Raw genomic sequence first — 19,384 nt, 5'->3', positions numbered from 1 at the left:
GCTAAATGCTGTTAAAAAACAGCTCAGGCAACAAGATGCCTACCACCATACCAAAGTACTAAAAATAACTATAATAGATAACGATGATCAAGATGGCCGCTTGTAAATTGTAACATAAATCACAGGAGCCTGTATCCTAAAACACTGTCACAAAGAATCGCAGGTCCCGGTAAATCCATTTAGCAGATTGTCTGTGGCAGATAACATATCAGACCACAGTCCTGGAATCACATATTCAGGAAATAAATACGTGCGCACGCGCCCGTACACCCGTACAACATGGCCGGCTGTGATAACAGCTGCGTGTGTCTGGTGCCATCCATACAAATATTCGACATGATCCCTGAATTTTTCATGATAGATTTGCATGAATATTTCATGTCGTGCCGTCTGTATTAAGTATACCGCATAAACACTTTACTTATTCATGGAGGTTTAAAACGCGCTTACAAAAAAGGAGTACGTGTCCCGAGTCATGGCCCTCTATGGGAAATCCATCAAAGCCGAAGTGGTGATAATGGGGTTAATGTAGAGCAGGGTTTCCCAACCAGAGCGCCTTCAGCTGTTGCAAAACTACAACTCCCAGCATGCCCGGACAGCCTTCGGCTGTCCGGGCATGCTGGGAGTTGTAGTTTTGCAACAGCTGGAGGCGCCCCGGTTGGGAAACACTGATGTAGAAAAGGGGCGTGGCTCTCAAAGGTTGGGTCAAACTTGTAATACATACGCGCCAATTTTGTTTTGTCTGGTATTGCTGCCTATTTCCATTGACAAAAATGGAGGCTGGCTTGCAATGCAACGCACACCACCTGGGGGCGCTGTGTTTTTGGCAGGAAGTTTTTACGTCCTTCCAAGGTGACCACCATGGGGTCAATACGTTATGCTGTCCAGGCATGCTGGATGTTGTAGTTAAAGTGGTTATCCAGGAAAAAACTTTTTTTATATATATCAACTGGCTCCAGAAAGTTAAACAGATTTGTAAATTACTTCTGTTAAAAAAATCTTAAACCTTTCAGTACTTATGAGCTTCTGAAGTTAAGGTTGTTCTTTTCTGTCTAAGTGCTCTCTGATGACACCTGTCTCGGGAAACGCCCAATTTAGAAGCAAATCCCCATAGCAAACCTCTTCTAAACTGGGCGGTTCTTGAGACACGTGTCATCAGAGAGCACTTCGACAGAAAAGAACAACCTTAACTTCAGAAGCTCATAAGTACTGAAAGGATTAAGATTTTTTTAATAGAAGTAATTTACAAATCTGTTTAACTTTCTGGAGCCAGTTGATATATATAAAAAAAAGTTTTTTCCTGGAATACCCCTTTAACTAGTTTACCCGAATAGCCGATTGATTTCAATGTTTCAATGTAATACTTCATTTCACCTGTGGAGGTGCTGCAGGGAAACTGAACGCTTACTGCCAGGATTCCCCATAGATTTTTGGAGGATCTCAGTAACAGAATTAGTGTGACACACTCATGGGGCCCCAAAAAAGCGTAGGGTTCCCGTTTTAAAGGGGTACTCCAGTGGAAATCTTTTTTTTTTTTTTATCAACTGGTGCCAGAAAGTTAAACAGATTTGTAAATTACTTCTATTCAAAAATCTTAATCCTTCCAGTACTTATTAGCTGCTGAATACTACAGAGGAAATTATTTTCTTTTTGGAACACAGAGCTCTCTGCTGACATCACGGGCACAGTGCTCTCTGCTGACACCTCTGTCCATTTTAAGAACTGTCCAGAGTAGGAGAAAATCCCCATAGAAAACATATGCTGCTCTGGACAGTTCCTAAAATGGACAGAGATGTCAGCAGAGAGCACTGTGCTCGTGATGTCAGCAGAGAGCTCTGTGGTCATGAGGATGTCAGCAGAGAGCGTTCCAAAAAGAAAAGAATTTCCTCTGTAGTATTCAGCAGCTAATAAATACTGGAAGGAGTAAGATTTTTTTAATAGAAGTAATTTACAAATTTGTTTAACTTTCTGGCACCAGTTGATTTGAAAAAATAAATAAATAAAAGTTTTCCACCGGAGTACCCCTTTAAGGATTTGGAAGCTGTGATGTGATTGGTTGTCATGGGTCACACGCCACTTTTTGCCTGCGCTGGTTCCCTTAAACAGGACCCCATTGTCTCCGTACCTTATCTGTTCTCTCGCTTGCATCACCACGAAGTCCCACGTGTGATTGATTCGCTTGTGCAGTTGATTATAATTATCCTGTCAGATCATGAGGAAAAAAATACCGAATCACATACAGAGAAGAAAAAGCTCACAAATCCATGTCCCAGGGGTGCGATACGGCTGGAATACACTCAGGGTGGTGCACCTACATACCAAAAAAGGGATCCAAGAGCTCTGCTGACTTATCGGTTTCAGAGCAGCTTTCCTTAGAACTTTGCATTGTGCTATCCCTCTGTTATTCCTCCTGGAAATGATTGAATATATTGACAAGTGGGTGTTACCTATCCCCTTGTGTTGCCCCTATGTAATCTCATGCCGTCCAATCAGTTCTTCACATGTCAAATTGTGGTGGCCCAGTACAGGAGTTGTTACCCCGTACCCTTGCCGTCCTGTCAGGCAGCCTCCCTGCAGTGTCTCCTGGGCCCCCTTACACCCATCCGGCAGCCTCCCTGCAGTGTCTCCTGGCCCCCCTTACACTCGTCCGGCAGCCTCCCTGCAGTGTCTCCTGGTCCCCCTTACACCCGTCCGGCAGCCTCCCTGCAGTGTCTCCTGGCCCCCCTTACACCCGTCCGGCAGCCTCCCTGCAGTGTCTCCTGGGCCCCTTTACACCCGTCCGGCAGCCTCCCTGCAGTGTCTCCTGGGCCCCTTTACACCCGTCCGGCAGCCTCCCTGCAGTGTCTCCTGGGCCCCCTTACACCCGTCCGGCAGCCTCCCTGCAGTGTCTCCTGGGCCCCTTTACACCCGTCCCCTCATGTACATATGTTTTTCCATTTATTATGCTGTAAAGTGTGTAAAGAAGTGTTATAACTTTAAGAAATGTTCCCATGTGATCTTCAGTTGTCATGTGATTTATCATATGATTGTTACCCAGGAGGTATCAGTGACCAGGTGACCTAAGGGTGACCAATGGGACCTCACCAGAGCCTCCCTGATAAAATACCTGGGAGGAGTCTCTTCTCTCCCTTTCTGCCTAGATGAGGTCCAGTGCAGGCGAGTCTAGGAGGGAGTCTGGAGTCATCGGAGCCTCAAATCCAGTCTGCAGCCACAAGCTACAAGTCTACAAGTAACCTAAAGTCACAGCATAGTATGTCACATGTCAGTCAAGTCAAGTCAACGTGGCCTGCACTAAATTGTCCAAAACCACTGCAAGTCCCAGTAAGCCCTTAAGGTCTGTGAAGTCACTGGTCACCTCCGTGGGCCTGGCTGAACTGTATAGACTGTACCATCTGTCACTCAGTAAAGCTACCGTTGTCCGTAACTTGACGTCGGAGTCATTATTGCCCCCCCGTGCCTAGCCCAGGATCCGGCGGTATACCTTCGGGTGGTATTGAGGATAAACCACTTTCTGGCGTCACGAATACAAGGGGTTAATGCCATCTGCCCCTAGGGTGATTCCATCTGCCCTGCATCACACCCCTCTACCATAAAATTGTATAGGGAAACACTCTAAAGACGAAATGGTATTGTTTTTGTAAATGGTAATGACCAAATGTTCATTTATTTTTACATTTCCAGGAGGAATAACACGAAAAGACACAATGTAGAGGACTGCAATGAGACTGTGATCCCACCAGTCCTGCAAAATCCTGCGCACTCCCACAATGATGAAATGGCACAAGGGGGTGATAATATAGCATTAGTGAATGATGAAATGGCACAAGGGGCTGATGAAATGGCACAAGGGGGTGATGAAATGGCACAAGGGGGTGATGAAATGGCACAAGGGGTGGTGAAATGGTACAAGGGGGTGATGAAATGGTACAAGGGGGTGATGAAATGGTACAAAGGGGTGATGAAATGGTACAAGGGGGTGATGAAATGGCACAAGGGGGTGATGAAATGGTACAAGGGGGTGATGAAATGGCACAAGGGGGTGATGAAATGGCACAAGGGGGTGATGAAATGGCACAAGGGGGTGATGAAATGGCACAAGGGGGTGATGAAATGGCACAAGGGGGTGATGAAATGGTACAAGGGGTGATGAAATGGTACAAGGGGATGATGAAATGGTACAAGGGGGTGATGAAATGGTACAAGGGATGATGAAATGGTACAAGGGGGTGATGAAATGGTACAAGGGGGTGATGAAATGGTACAAGGGATGATGAAATGGTACAAGGGATGATGAATTGGTACAAGGGATGATGAATTGGTACAAGGGAGTGATTAAACAATATACGTGGCTAATAAAATGACACAGGGGGTGATGAAATGGTTCAAGGGATTGATGAAATGGTACAAGGGGGTGATGATATGGCACAAGGGGTGATAAAATGGAACAGGGAGTGGGCTATCTGTAAAAGTTGTGACAGAATATTTTTGCAGGAGCGGGCAGGATTGGGCACACATGTGAGAAATAGAACATGCACCTTGTGAGAGCAGGCGGTAATGGTCAGAAATCCAGTGGGAGCAGTCGGGAGCGGGATTAAAGGAGATCTGGGGTGTATAACCCTTATCCCCTATGTGCAGAATAGGGGACAAGTGTCTGTTTGCTGGGGGTCCGATCTATACACGGACCACCGCGATCTCCTGTACGGGGCTCCGGCCAACACGCCCCCTCCATGTATCTGTATGGGAGAGGCGGAGATGCAGCGTTTGTGCATCCCCGCCTCTCCCATAGAGCTGTATGGGGGGGGGGGGGCCTGTCGTTGAAGACATGCGCATTAGCCACGGCAACGCCTGGACCCCTTACAGTGGGATCGAGGGGGATGTGTCTTATACACCGCAGATCTCCTTTAAGAAAATGGTCCCATGCAGGGCTCTAGCACAATGCAGACTTACTACATGAAGATTGTTATTTCATATTATTCTCAGGAGAGGATAAATATTCTCTTTATAGAGGAAATCCCATTCAAAGAAAGCTTGGTGACAACCAATACGACCCCCTTACCGCTCCAGTAGGAGGTCTCCAGCCATCTTTATTAGAATACCAGAAGTGATACCTTCCCATCTTTTTTCGTCACGTCATTAAAAGAGTGATTTGCCTTAAAGCAGTACAGGAAAGCTGAGTCACAGCCCTGGTGGGAGCTGTAATGGCCGCCATATCGATTGTTACCCAGACTTACCTTCTCATACTCCACCAGGTCTCCTTGTTTCCTGATATTCTTCTTTGCGAGATATATTGCTGAAAAGAAGAGAATCATGTTACTTCCTTCCCAAAGTTTATTTTTTTCCCCAATATATTTATAACTCCACCCCTAATCTGCCCAGGAACACCCACAAACATCCCAGAAACACCCACATTTGGCTTTGGAGGCGAAGAAGGGAAATTTGACCCTTACAAAGGCGCTGCTAGTTCCAAAGTAACATGGATGCCAACCAGTGGTGTTGGTAAAAACACCGGAGTGGTTTATTAGAGCATAAGAGAACAGTGAAGTACATTGATGATGCGTTTCGGGGGAGCCCCCCCTTCCTCAGATCAGACACTGATCTGAGGAAGGGGGTAGCTCCACCAAAACGCGTCATCTATGTACTTCACTGTTCTCTTATGCTCTAATAAACCACTCCGGTGTTTTTACCAATACCTCTGGTTGGCATCCACGTTACTTTGGAACTAGCAGCGCCTCTGTAAGGGTCAAATTTCCCTTCTTTGCCTCCACTTCTATCAGGTTTGGATCATTCCCTTCCCTGGGACCCAGGCTCAGCAGCTGTTCCTGCCTTTCTGTCACCCACGGTGTGGGTTATATGCGAATACCTTATTCGCTCAAGGTGAGCGGCCATTACCTAGGGGCAAGTCCTGCCCGTTCACTGGTACTTTGTTCTAATTTGCTATCCCTGTTTAGTGGTAATGCACAAGGCGCCCATGTCGGTCTCTTTTTTTCTTTTCTACTTTCAGGCACTTTTGGCTTTGGGCATGCTGAAATGTGTAGTTATACACAGAGCTGTAGGTTAGGATCCACTGCATAAGGGCACCTTATTAGAAACTGAACGAGTGGATACAATGTCAAGAAAACAGTGAACCGCCCACGAGGAGCATCTACAGAGATTTAGGCCTTGCAGGATAAGGAACACTTAGCCTGGAACCAAAAGGAAGACAGCTTAGATATCTACCGTTTATTAAAAAATGTATATGAGTCCCAGCATATTTAACAGTCCCAGTCCCTATAACAGCACAGAAGCAGGAGGAGATATTACGGGGACAAGTATATTATAGTAAGGCCACCATTTCTTGTATAATAACACAAAGGAAGAGTTAGACATAGAAGCAAACAAGCACAGATTACCATAGTCCAGCTCGGTGGCAGGCCACTTATTGGTGGTCCAAAAATACGGAGTCTGGAAGAAAAAAAAATTATAAAAAATTTTGGCAAAATATTATTGAATTATGAACTCAAAGGCACAAAAGAACAATACAAAGTACAAAGTTCAATACAGTACAAAGTCCAATTATAAAGTCCAGTACAAAGTCCAATTATACCAATATATGTCAGGCAGTGTGACGCAAGAGTAGTGCTGCACTGGTGGCCATGTGACCCACAATGGTATGTTGTATGGGCCACGGTCAGGAGGACCATATCTAAGGAAGATGATAGTCAGTGTTTTCAATGGCACCTGCTGGGGAACTTGGAACATTTTGGGTAAAATCTAGATAGGACGCTATTAATACGGACCCTCTTTTTTTAGGACACTGTTAATGGGGCTATGAGTATGTGGGTGACTCTCTCGCTGGTACATGGTAGTCTCTGTTAGACACTGAACATACACTAGAGATGAGGGTACAATACAGAAAGACTGTCTTAGGTGATAAGGAAAATTCTATGGAAGAGGTGGGAACTGGTCTTCCATGAAGAAATTCCATGGGCATGCACCACCACTTTGGTTGTACCACGTGTCAGAAAGGTACAAATGTTCTTCAATGGGTTTTCTTATGTATTGTTAGAGCATCACATTGGGTGAAACCCCAAAGAAGAGAGAGAGGAGCCCCAAGTGTGGAGATATATTCGATGGTGAAGGAGGGTTGGTTCCTTTACGGAAGTATAGTGAAATGTTATAGGGTTATGGAGTCCATGTTGGCAGCTAGTATGTAGAAAGAAAGAGGATACCCAGCACTCACCAGTGATGTATAGTGAAGATTTATTATGCCATAGTGTAGTACAAGGACGCGTTTCGGCGAGGGAGCCTTCCTCAGCTGTCTGCCTATGGCAGACAGCCGAGGAAGGCTCCCACCCCGAAACGCGTACTACATTATGGCATAATAAATCTTCACTGTGCATCACTGGTGAGTGCTGGGTATCATCTTTCTTCTACCTGTGGCTTTACCCTACCTCGTGCAGATTCCACGGAAGTGCCGACATATCCCCACATTGAGGCAGCTAGTATGTGAAAGGAATTAGTCAGACCCCAACCCATAACCTATTTACATCAATCTCCCTCCTGAAGTGCCTCGTCTCATTGTCTTCTTAGAGCCCGCAGAGAAGCAGCTTCACGTCTATCAGGCTTAGAGTCTCCAAGACAGATTGCAGTAATAACAGGGGATGGCAGCGCGTCTTGCCATGTTGGGCAGTGCTCCTGTCAAAATAAATATTCTGTCGCCTTAACAAGATATTCATAGCCTCAAAATGTATCTGGCATAATCTCCTGATTCTTTCCAAATTTAGCAGAACATTCCTTGTTATTAATCATCTCAAGACACCTCATTTGTCCAAGGGTCTCTGGCCTGAAGCTCGACACAGCAACGTCATTTAAAGGGGAACTGCACTAACTACTGATCATCACTGGTACAGGAAGAGATTTAACAGGATTTATTGCCTCTTTTAACAAGAATACAACTACTATAAGATCCAACATAGAGAAGTGAAGAAAAATCGCACTCACCCACAATTAATGCGAGAAAAAATGTAGATTACATTCCTGAATCTATCTGCACCGCTTGCATTGCATCTTGTGAAGCTCCCCTGCATAGCTTGGCTCCTGTTCACACATTGCTGTTTCATTGCGTTTTGTTAAACAGTGCCACTTTTACCTTTTTTTCCTTTTTTATACAACTACTATAATACTGCCCCCTATGTGCAAGAATATAACTACTATAATACTGCCTCCTATATACAAGAATATATCTACTATAATACTGCTCCTATATACAAGAATTTAACTACTATAATACTGCTCCTATATACAAGAATATAACTACTATAATACTACCTCCTATATACAAGAATATATCTACTATAATACTGCCTCCTATATACAAGAATATATCTACTATAATACTGCCCCCTATATACAAGAATATATCTACTATAATACTGCCTCCTATATACAAGAATATATCTACTATAATACTGCTCCTATATACAAGAATATAACTACTATAATACTGCTCCTATATACAAGAATATAACTACTATAATACTGTCTCCAATGTAGAAGAATATAACTACTATAATACTGTCTCCTATATACAAGAATATCACTACTATAATACTGCTCCTACATACAAGAATATAACTACTATAATACTGCTCCTATATACAAGAATATAACTACTATAATACTGCTCCTATATACAAGAATATAACTACTATAATACTGCCTCCTATATAGAAGAATATAACTACTATAATACTGCTCCTATATACAAGAATACAACTACTATAATACTGCTCCTATATAAGAGAATATAACTACTATAATACAGCTCCTATATACAAGAATATAACTACTATAATACTGCTCCTATATACAAGAATATAACTACTATAATACTGCTCCTATATAAGAGAATATAACTACTATAATACAGCTACTATATACAAGAATATAACTACTATAAAACATCGAGGAGAAGAAGGTGAAAAGACTGCACTCACCCACTGTACTCGCTGGTAGATTGCAGATTTATTCAGAATGCAAAAAACAATTCCATATGGTGGAGGACGTGGAGGGGAAAAAAAAGCCAAACGGACTAGTTTCGCGCCAGCCGGCGCTTTCTCTGACTGGGCTACATCAGCTGGCAGGAAGGGGAGGGAATTTCAAACGCCAAAGCTGATGACATCAGCTTTGGCGTTTGAAATTCCCTCCCCTTCCTGCCAGCTGATGTAGCCCAGTCAGAGAAAGCGCCGGCTGGCGCGAAACTAGTCCGTTTGGCTTTTTTTTCCCCTCCACGTCCTCCACCATATGGAATTGTTTTTTGCATTCTGAATAAATCTGCAATCTACCAGCGAGTACAGTGGGTGAGTGCGGTCTTTTCACCTTCTTCTCCTCGATGTTTTATGTTATCTGATATTACACCTGCACCCCCAGGTACGGCTGTACTTCAAATCTTCTGGATAGCCCTGATTGTATTGCCTCAGGATTTCATTATTGTACAGGGATATTTGCTCTTTGGTGCCACTTTTTTCCCCTTTCTCTTTGGACATTGATATAACTACTATAATACTGCTCCTATATACAAGCATATAACTACTATAATACTGCTCCTATATACAAGAATATAGCTACCATAATACTGCTCCTATATACACGAATATAACTACTATAATACTGCTCCTATATACAAAATATAACTACTATAATACTGCTCCTATATACAAGAATATAACTACAATAATACTGCCTCCTATATACAGGAATATAACTACTATAATACTGTCCTCTATACACAAGAAAATAACTACTATAATACTTCTATATACAAGAATATGACTACTATAATACTGCTCCTATATACAAGAATATGACTACTATAATACTGCTCCTATATACAAGGTGTGGCAAGGAAAGGGTGCATTTCCCACACTGATCCTGCAGAAATCTCCACCTGTGGACTAATCAATGAGGCAGCAGAAAGGGGAAGGGTCCTTAAAAGCAAGAGAAACAGAATAATCTGGGCTCTCCCCTAGACAGAAGTGGCTGTTAGAGGGGGGAGACACCGTGTCCAGTGCCAGGCGGGCACAGCAAGGGCTGCGGAGGACACAAGCTTGGACTCCCGGAGTGAGAGACGCGGCTCCTGTAACATATAGCAAGTGGCTGTACGAATGGGACTTTATGTTCAAATGTGAACTGTGTCTTATAAGGCTGCAGAAGTTATTGTGTTTAAACTGGCAGGGAAAAGCCCATCAGTTATTAGTCAGGGCATTCTGCATGTGTAGTGAGTGGCTAGATGGCCTAGGAGTTATTTTTATGTTTTGTTTACTTTGTTTATCCTGTACCCCGTTTAATAAACCTGGCGAGGAGCCAGAATTGCAGAAAGGACTCGCTGTTTGCCGGTTTATTGTGGAAAACCGTGTCCTTTGGCTAAGGCAAAGGACGATCCCAGAGTGAAACCCTTTTACAAAGAATATAACTACTATAATACTGCTCTTATGTACAAGAACACTACTACTATAATACTGCTCCTATATACAAGAATATAACTACTATAATACTGCCCCTATATACAAGAATATAACTACTATAATACTGCCCCTATATACAAGAATATAACTACTATAATACTGCCTCCTATATACAAGAATATAACTACTATAATACTGCCCCTATATACAAGAATATAACTACTATAATACTGCTCCTATGTACAAGAATATAACTACTATAATACTGCCTCCTATGTACAAGAATAATACTACTATAATACTGCTCCTATATACAAGAATATAACTACTATAATACTGCCTCCTATGTACAAGAATAATACTACTATAATACTGCTCCTATATACAAGAATATAACTACTATAATACTGCCTCCTATGTACAAGAATAATACTACTATAATACTGCCCCTATATACAAGAATAATACTACTATAATACTGCCCCTATATACAAGAATATAAATACTATAATACTGCCTCCTATGTACAAGAATAATACTACTATAATAGCAGCAGGAAAAAAAGAGAAGGAAGTGGCACTGTCTATAGGTACGATGCAGTATGCTGTATACGTGGCAGCTGAAGTCAGCAGGGGAACTTTCAAAAAATGGAGTGGTGCAGATAAATGAGACAATTCAGTCCGGTACAATTCAAAAGCAGAGAAGTGAAAGAATATCGCAATTGGGTTCCCAAGCCAGAGAAAGCGCTTTCTAGCGTGAAACCGGTCGCTTGTCTTCACTCCTCCACGTCCCCCACCTGTATTTCTCCGGATGAATTTTTTGGAATAAAACATCCCTTTCATTCAGCAATAGTTGTGGGTGAGTGCGATATTCTTTCACTTCTCTGTATTTGAATAATACTACAATAATACTGCTTCTATGTAAAAGAATATAATTACTATAATACTGCTCCTATATACAAGAATATAACTACTATAATACTGCCCCCATATATACAAGAATATAACTACTATAATACTGCTCCTATATACAAGAATATAACTACTATAATACTTCTCCTATATACAAGAATATAACTACTATAATACTGCCTCCTATATACAAGAATATAACTACTATAATACTGCTCCTATATACAAGAATATAACTACTATAATACTGCTCCTATATACAAGAATATAACTACTATAATACTGCTGCTATATACAAGAATATAACTACTATAATACTGCTCCTATATACAAGAATATAACTACTATAATACTGCTCCTATATACAAGAATATAACTACTATAATACTGATCTATATACAAGAATATAACTACTATAATACTGTTCCTACATACAAGAATATAACTACTATAATACTGCTCATATATACAGGAATATAACTACTATAATACTGCTCCTATATACAAGAATATAACTACTATAATACTGCTCATATATACAGGAATATAACTACTATAATACTGCTCATATATACAGGAATATAACTACTATAATACTGCTCCTATATACAATAATATAACTACTATAATACTGCTCATATATACAGGAATATAACTACTATAATACTGCTCCTATATACAAGAATATAACTACTATAATACTGCTCCTATATACAAGAATATAACTACTATAATACTGCTCCTATATACAAGAATATAACTACTATAATACTGCTCCTATATACAAGAATATAACTACTATAATACTGCCTCCTATATACAAGAATATAACTACTATAATACTGCTCCTATATACAAGAATATAACTACTATAATACTGCTCCTATATACAAGAATATAACTACTATAATACTGCTCCTATATACAAGAATATAACTACTATAATACTGCTCCTATATACAAGAATATAACTACTATAATACTGCTCCTATATACAAGAATATAACTACTATAATACTACCTCCTATATACAAGAATATAACTACTATAATACTGCTCCTATATACAAGAATATAACTACTATAATACTGCTCCTATATACAAGAATATAACTACTATAATACTGCTCCTATATACAAGAATATAACTACTATAATACTGCTCCTATATACAAGAATATAACTACTATAATACTGCTCCTATATACAAGAATATAACTACTATAATACTACCTCCTATATACAAGAATATAACTACTATAATACTGCTCCTATATACAAGAATATAACTACTATAATACTGCTCCTATATACAAGAATATAACTACTATAATACTGCTCCCTATATACAAGAATATAACTACTATAATACTGCTCCTATGTACAAGAATATAACTTGTATAATACTGCTCCTATATACAAGAATATAACTACTATAATACTGCTCCTATATAGAAGAATATAACTACTATAATACTGCCTCCTATATACAAGAATATAACTACTATAATACTGCTCCTATATACAAGAATATAATAAGTTTCCTGGGATCTATAGTTAGAAGTTTCTTTCCTCTTCGGTGTATTCATTATGCGGCTGATTCTATTCCAATACAAGCTATTCGCAGCCTCTACAATCCTCTGGGGCATCGAGGTGCAATTATCTTCCAATTTTCTTGGGAGAATTTGATGAGAGAAAAGCCGGTGGCAGGAAACATGTTGATTTTCTGAATCGGAGGATGCACAGGAAATGCGAGCGAAGGGTTAATCGATAGTGCACCACATAAAAGAATCGAACTAAACACTGTCAATAATGCCGCCCATTAGCTGCTAACCACTCTGCATTGTAGCTCTACATCCGTCTGCTCAAATTAAAGTCTCCCCCACCCCCCACTTTAAGCAAATAATAGATCGATCAATAAAGGCTTAGAAAGCCACAATGTATCACCGGTTACTGTAAGAACAAGCTTCAGTGTGCTACAGTGGGTAAATAATCTAAACCGTCCACTACGTTAACACCATAGGGGACATATGGAAGCCTGGATTGTCAAAATAAATTAATTAATTAATTTAAACTGCACTACCACTTATGGCCACAATGAGCAGTGTTGTATAATTAAATTGTGTACTATGCTGGTTAGGAAGTGCATATACCATACGGTATTATTTCATACACAATATTATGTGTATCCGCCACTGGGGGACACGGTAGAACATGTTCTGAAGAACAACAAAATACAACATTATACCAATGGTCAGCTAAGGTTTTGTCCCAATACCGATGATCTCCACAGCCCAAAAGTAAAACAGCTGAGCCCATACAAATCTATGGGACTTCCGGTACATTTCCCGATTGCATTACTCTGGGGCTGTGGAGATTGCCCGGGAGTTTTAAACATCCTGTCGGCAAGATCATGGTAAAGTATGATTTAACTGTCCAAAAGGCAGGTGACGAGTGTAGGGGCAAGAAGAGGGGACAGGGCAGGCAGTAAGAAAGAAGAGAAAAAACTGCTTCAGTGTGTTACAGTGGGAAAATAATCTAAACAGTCCACTATTTTAACACCATAGGAGGCAAATGGAGGCCTGTAATGTCAAAATACAAAAAAAAAAATTGAACATGCACTACCACCTATGGCCACTACGAGCAGTGTTGTACACTTAAATTTTGTACTAAGCTGAATAGTAATTGCATATTGCTTCCTATATTTTATACACGTAGTCTGGACCCCAAATAAAAATCAGACCCAGTTTGTGATAGGAGTACTCCAGTCCATCCGCCACTTGGGGGGTGCTGTAAAACATTTTCTGAAGGACAACAAATACAACATTATACCAACGGTCAGCTACAGTTTTTACCTGAAATCGGTAGGGGGAGTCATCCGCTCTAAGAACGAGATTCCTGGGATCCTTTAGGGGATATATGTAACCGTATTTGACAAGCAAATTTCCAAGATGCAACGCTTCTGCAAAAAAAAAAGAACAAAAACTAGAGCACTAGGTCAGATTACAGATGTATACAAATATAAAAAACATATAAAATAGTACATATGGGCTCATACTGTAACTAGTGGGATGTCGTATTAAAGTTATATAGAGTGGCAGGCCGAGGCAGGCACCATATGGCGGCACAGGAATTACCAAGGCTTTGTAGGCTAGATGGTAAAAAAAAAAAAATTAAGTAATCCCCATGCCTAAATTTACAGTCATGGCCATAAATGTTGGCACCCCTACATTTTTTTCAAGAAAATTAAGTATTTCTCACAGAAAAGGATTGCAGTAACACACGTTTTGCTATACACATGTTTATTCCCTGTGTGTGTATTGGAACTAAACCAAAAAAGGAGGGAAAAAAGCAAATTGGACATAATGTCACCAAACTCCAAAAATGGTCTGGACAAAATTATTGGCCCCCTTTCAAATTGTGGAAAAATAAGATTGTTTCAAGCATGTGATGCTCCTTTATACTCACCTGGGGCAAGTAACAGGTGTGGGCAATATAAAAATCACACCTGAAAGCAGATAAAAAGGAGAGAAGTTCATTTAGTCTTTGCATTGTGTGTCTGTGTGTGTCACACTAAGCATGGACAACAGAAAGAGGAGAAGAGAACTGTCTGAGGACTTGAGAACCAAATTGTGGGAAAATATCAACAATCTCAAGGTTATAAGTCCATCTCCAGAGATCTAGATTTGCCTTTGTCCACAGTGCACAACATTATCAAGAAGTTTGCAACCCATGGCACTGAAGCTAATCTCCCTGGGCGTGGACGGAAGAGAAACATTGATGAAAGGTGTCAACGCAGGGATAGTCCGGATGGTGGATAAGCAGCCCCAAACAAGTTCCAAAGATAGTTCGCTGCTGACACTGATGCTCCCTGAGCCTGCAGGACAGCTTGAATATCTGTCGACATTTAAATGAAAGAAATGCTATGGCAGGAGACCCAGGAGGACCCCACTATGGAGGAGACCCAGGAGGACCCCACTATGGAGGAGACCCAGGAGGACCCCACTATGGAGGAGACCCAGGAGGACCCCACTATGGAGGAGACCCAGGAGGACCCCACTATGGAGGAGACCCAGGAGGACCCCACTATGGAGGAGACCCAGGAGGACCCCACTATGGAGGAGACCCAGGAGGACCCCACTATGGAGGAGACCCAGGAGGACCCCACTATGGAGGAGACCCAGGAGGACCCCACTATGGAGGAGACCCAGGAGGACCCCCACTATGGAGGAGACCCAGGAGGACCCCACTGCTGACACAGAGACCTAAAAAAGCAAGACTACATTTTGACAAAATGAACTTGAGTAACCAAAATCCTTCTGGGAAAACGTCTTGTGGACAGATGAGACCAAGATAGAGCTTTTTGGTAAAGCCCATCATTCTACTGTTTACCGAAAACAGAATGAGGTCTACAAAGAAAAGAACACAGTACCTACAGTGAAATATGGTGGAGTTCAATGATGTTTTGGGTTGTTTTTCTGCCTCTGGCACTGGGGGCCTTGAATGTGTACAAGACATCATGAAATCTGAGGATTACCAATGGATTTTGGGTCGCACTATACAGCCCAGTGTCAGAAAGCTGGGTTTGTGTCTGAGATCTTGGGGCTTCCAGCAGGACAATGACCCCAAACATACGTCAAAAAGTGGAAGAGTGGTCCAACATCCCGGCTTCGAGGTGTAAGTAGCTTTTTGATGGTTATAGCAAGCGACTGGTTTCAGTAATTTTTTCCAAAGGGTGGCAACCAAATATTAAGTTAAGTTTGCCAATAATTTTGTCCAGCCCATTTTAAGAGTTTTGTGTGACATTGGCGCAGATTTATCAAACCGTGTGAGAGAAAAAGTGGAGAGATTTCCCTCCAGCAACCAATCACAGCTCAGCTAATGAGCTCTGGTATAGTGAAAGCTGAACTGTGATTGGTTGCTATGAGAAAATCACTCCACTTTTTCTCTCACACAGATTGATAAATCTGGGTCATTATGTCCAATTTGCTTTTTTTCCTCCTTTTTTTTGGTTTAGTTTCCAATACACACAAAGGGAATAAACATGTGTATAGGAAAACATGTGTTACTGCAATCCTTTTCTGTGAGAAATACTTCATTTTTTTGAAAAATTTCAGGGGTACCAACATTTATGGCCATGACTGTATATATATGCAGTATATAGTATATGTGTGTGAGTAAATATATGTGCATATATATGTTCCAGCAGAACTACCAAATGGCTGGAGATATCCTGGATTAAACACGGTATACATGTTTATTACATGTGAAACAAAAATAAAGTAGAGTTTAGGGATGTCCCGATCCACAGAGTACATACAAGTCTATGGGACTTTCAAGCCATTTCCTAATTGCGGTAATCTCAGGCTGCAGAGATTGCCCGGGAGACTTAAACATCCTGCCGCCAACGTCATGGTAAAGTATGATTTCACTGTCCGACAGGCTGGTGCAGGATGTGGTGGTAGGGAGAGGGGACAGGTGGGCAGGGCAGAGATTTATTGAAGGCTGAAAGAAGAGTGAGTGGGGGGGGGGGGGGGGGGAGGGATCAGTGCGGGGGGGGGGGGGGCAGGGAGAGGGCTGTGATGAGGAGTTCAGGGTGGAGAAGCAGCCTATCACTGCTGGGGGCTTCAGGAGACTGGGAAAGCTGGGTGGAGGTTGGAGAGACGGACAGGAAGGTGGAACCTGGAGATCGTGCTGTTGAAGGGAACCAGGTAAGTCCAGATGTATGTACAACAGGTATCTTTATTAATATACAGAAAACAAAACGCGTTCAAGACCATTCCGGTCTTTTCATCAGGCATGATAACAAATAGCCTTAGACACAAATTTATACAGGGTGCAATGGGGACGTCACAAACAGAAATGACGTCTCGTTCATTGATAACAATCAAGGGGAATAGCATAGTAAAAAGGCAATAGCAACGGAAGTATCACAGCATATAAAACCTGTCAACACCCCAGACTCTATATTCATCTAAAACATAGTTTTTTCATTCAACCCTTCAGGCCATAAAAATCCAGAATGATTCTCTGTTGATCAGTTTTTTGGAATCTATTGTGAATCCCTTCCGGATCGATTCGATTATGTATACTGACACGCACTCCGGGTCACTTGCATGGATCACGGTGATGTGCCGCCATACACTGTGTTGCATAAATTTAATATAAAGTTATAGCGTGTTTGTTCATTCTCGTTCTAAGAGTCTGTACAGTCCAACCAATATATTGGATCCCACATTTACATGTGAGTAGGTAAATACCATACATAGAGGAACAGTCATGTCTTCCTTTAATAGAGAAAACCTCACCTCGAGAGAAGGATTTTAAAGTTGAGGTGTCACTGTCAGGGATCCATGTGCAACATAGGCATCTGAAATGACCACATTTAAAAGTGCCGGTGGCAGGAGGAAAGTGCATCTTTATTAATGTTCGATGGGAGTGTCCTAAGGCGACTTGGTGCAAATTACTCCTTAAAGGGGTACTCCGGCCCCAAGACATCTTAGGGGATAAGATGTCTGACCGCGGGGGTCCCGCCGCTGGGGACCCCGCAATCTTGGCGTTTGACGCCCACCTCTTTAAAGAAGTACTCCCGTGGAAAACTTTAATTTTTAAATCAACTGGTGCCAGAAAGTTAAACAGATTTGTAAATTACTTCTATTAAAAAATCTTAATCCTTCCAATACATTTTAGGGGCTGTATACTACAGAGGAAATGCTTTTCTTTTTGGATTTCTCTGATGTCACGACCACAGTGCTCTCTGCCGACCTCTGCTGTCCATTTTAGGAACTGTCCAGAGCAGCATATGTTTGCTATGGGGATTTTCTCCTGCTCTGGGACAGTTCCAAAAAATGGACAGCAGAGAGCACTGTGGTCGTCAGAGAAATCCAAAAAAAGAAAAGCATTTCCTCTGTAGTATATAGCCCCTAATAAGTACTGGAAGGATTTAAGATTTTTTAATACAAGTCATTTACAAATCTGTTTAACTTTCTAGCACCAGTGGATTAAAAAAAAAAAAAAAAAAAAAAAGTTTTCCACAGGAGTACCCCTTTAAGCGGCACGGCGCGCTGCCAGCTCACAAACTGCCGGGTGCCAACCAGGGGGCCGAAGTATCGTGACATCACGACTCCGCCCCCCGTGTGACGTCACGCCCCGCCCACCGCTATGCAAGTCCATGGGAGGGGGCGTGACGGCCGTCACGCCCCCTCCCATAGACTTGCATAGCGGGGGCGGGGCGTGATGTCACATGGGGGGGCGGAGTCGTGATTACACGATACGGTCAGACATCTTATCCCCTATCCTTTGGATACCCCTTTAAAGTGCGTGCTTTCTGATAAGTAATGAGAGGTTTAGTAGGAATTTTTTGTTTTTATATGGGATCGCTAAGAAGGACAGCCCAATGTTTTCTCAGGATGTTATGAACTTGGGTAGTGGAGCTATTATAATTGGTAATAAAATTATATTTCCTCTTATTCTCAGAGTTCCAATACAAAAAGGTTCACCCAGGTGCCTTCCCTACCTGCAGAGGGGTGAACCTTTTTGCAAATGGACATTGCTGCAATAAAGTCCGAATTTTATGCTTCATACATGGTGAGTGCAGACATGCTTTCTTTTCCTTTTTGGATATTATTTAAAAAAAATAAATAAAAAATTTCGAGACAGAAATTTGCTAATGCTAATGTTCTATGCAAGTTATAAAAGACAACAGAGAATAACTTCTGCAAATTAAAATTAATGGAAAGAAATAAAACAATAATTAAAATTAACAAAAAAAAAAAAAAACAAAGAGCAAAATTATTCTATATATAGTGTGTACAATTCCACCCCCCCCCCCCCCCTATCTTCGCGGCAGCACATTACGCCGCCTCGCACGCCCTCACTCATTTCATACATAATTGAAGAGCCCCGGTGATGTAAGACTCCCTAATCTGTAATGGAACAGACATTAGGAGAACTATTCGCTGATGCCAGGCTTTTTGTTTTCCCACACAAAATGTGAAGACAGATGCCGAGTGAGTGCGGGCTCGCGCTATCA

At 41.5% G+C, this 19,384-nt stretch overlaps 1 protein-coding gene across 2 annotated transcripts in view; it reads right to left on the bottom strand.

The window, feature by feature from the left end:
* LOC130285534 (regulator of G-protein signaling 11-like) overlaps positions 1–19,384 on the bottom strand; it is a 115,268-nt gene that overhangs the window by 46,825 nt on the left and 49,059 nt on the right. For both annotated transcript variants that reach the window (XM_056537051.1, XM_056537050.1), the window contains 4 exons: positions 14,208–14,314; positions 6,390–6,441; positions 5,232–5,290; positions 2,126–2,202 (listed from right to left, as the gene is read on the bottom strand). In XM_056537051.1, the coding sequence (XP_056393026.1) occupies positions 2,126–2,202; positions 5,232–5,290; positions 6,390–6,441; positions 14,208–14,314 (295 nt within the window). The remainder of the gene's footprint in view (positions 1–2,125; positions 2,203–5,231; positions 5,291–6,389; positions 6,442–14,207; positions 14,315–19,384) is intronic.

This window comes from Hyla sarda, chromosome 8, assembly GCF_029499605.1.
Source record: "Hyla sarda isolate aHylSar1 chromosome 8, aHylSar1.hap1, whole genome shotgun sequence".
NCBI classification, from domain to species: Eukaryota; Metazoa; Chordata; class Amphibia; order Anura; family Hylidae; genus Hyla; species Hyla sarda.
The sequence above is the reverse complement of the archived record's forward strand: the minus strand, read 5'-3'. Positions and strand labels throughout refer to the sequence as shown.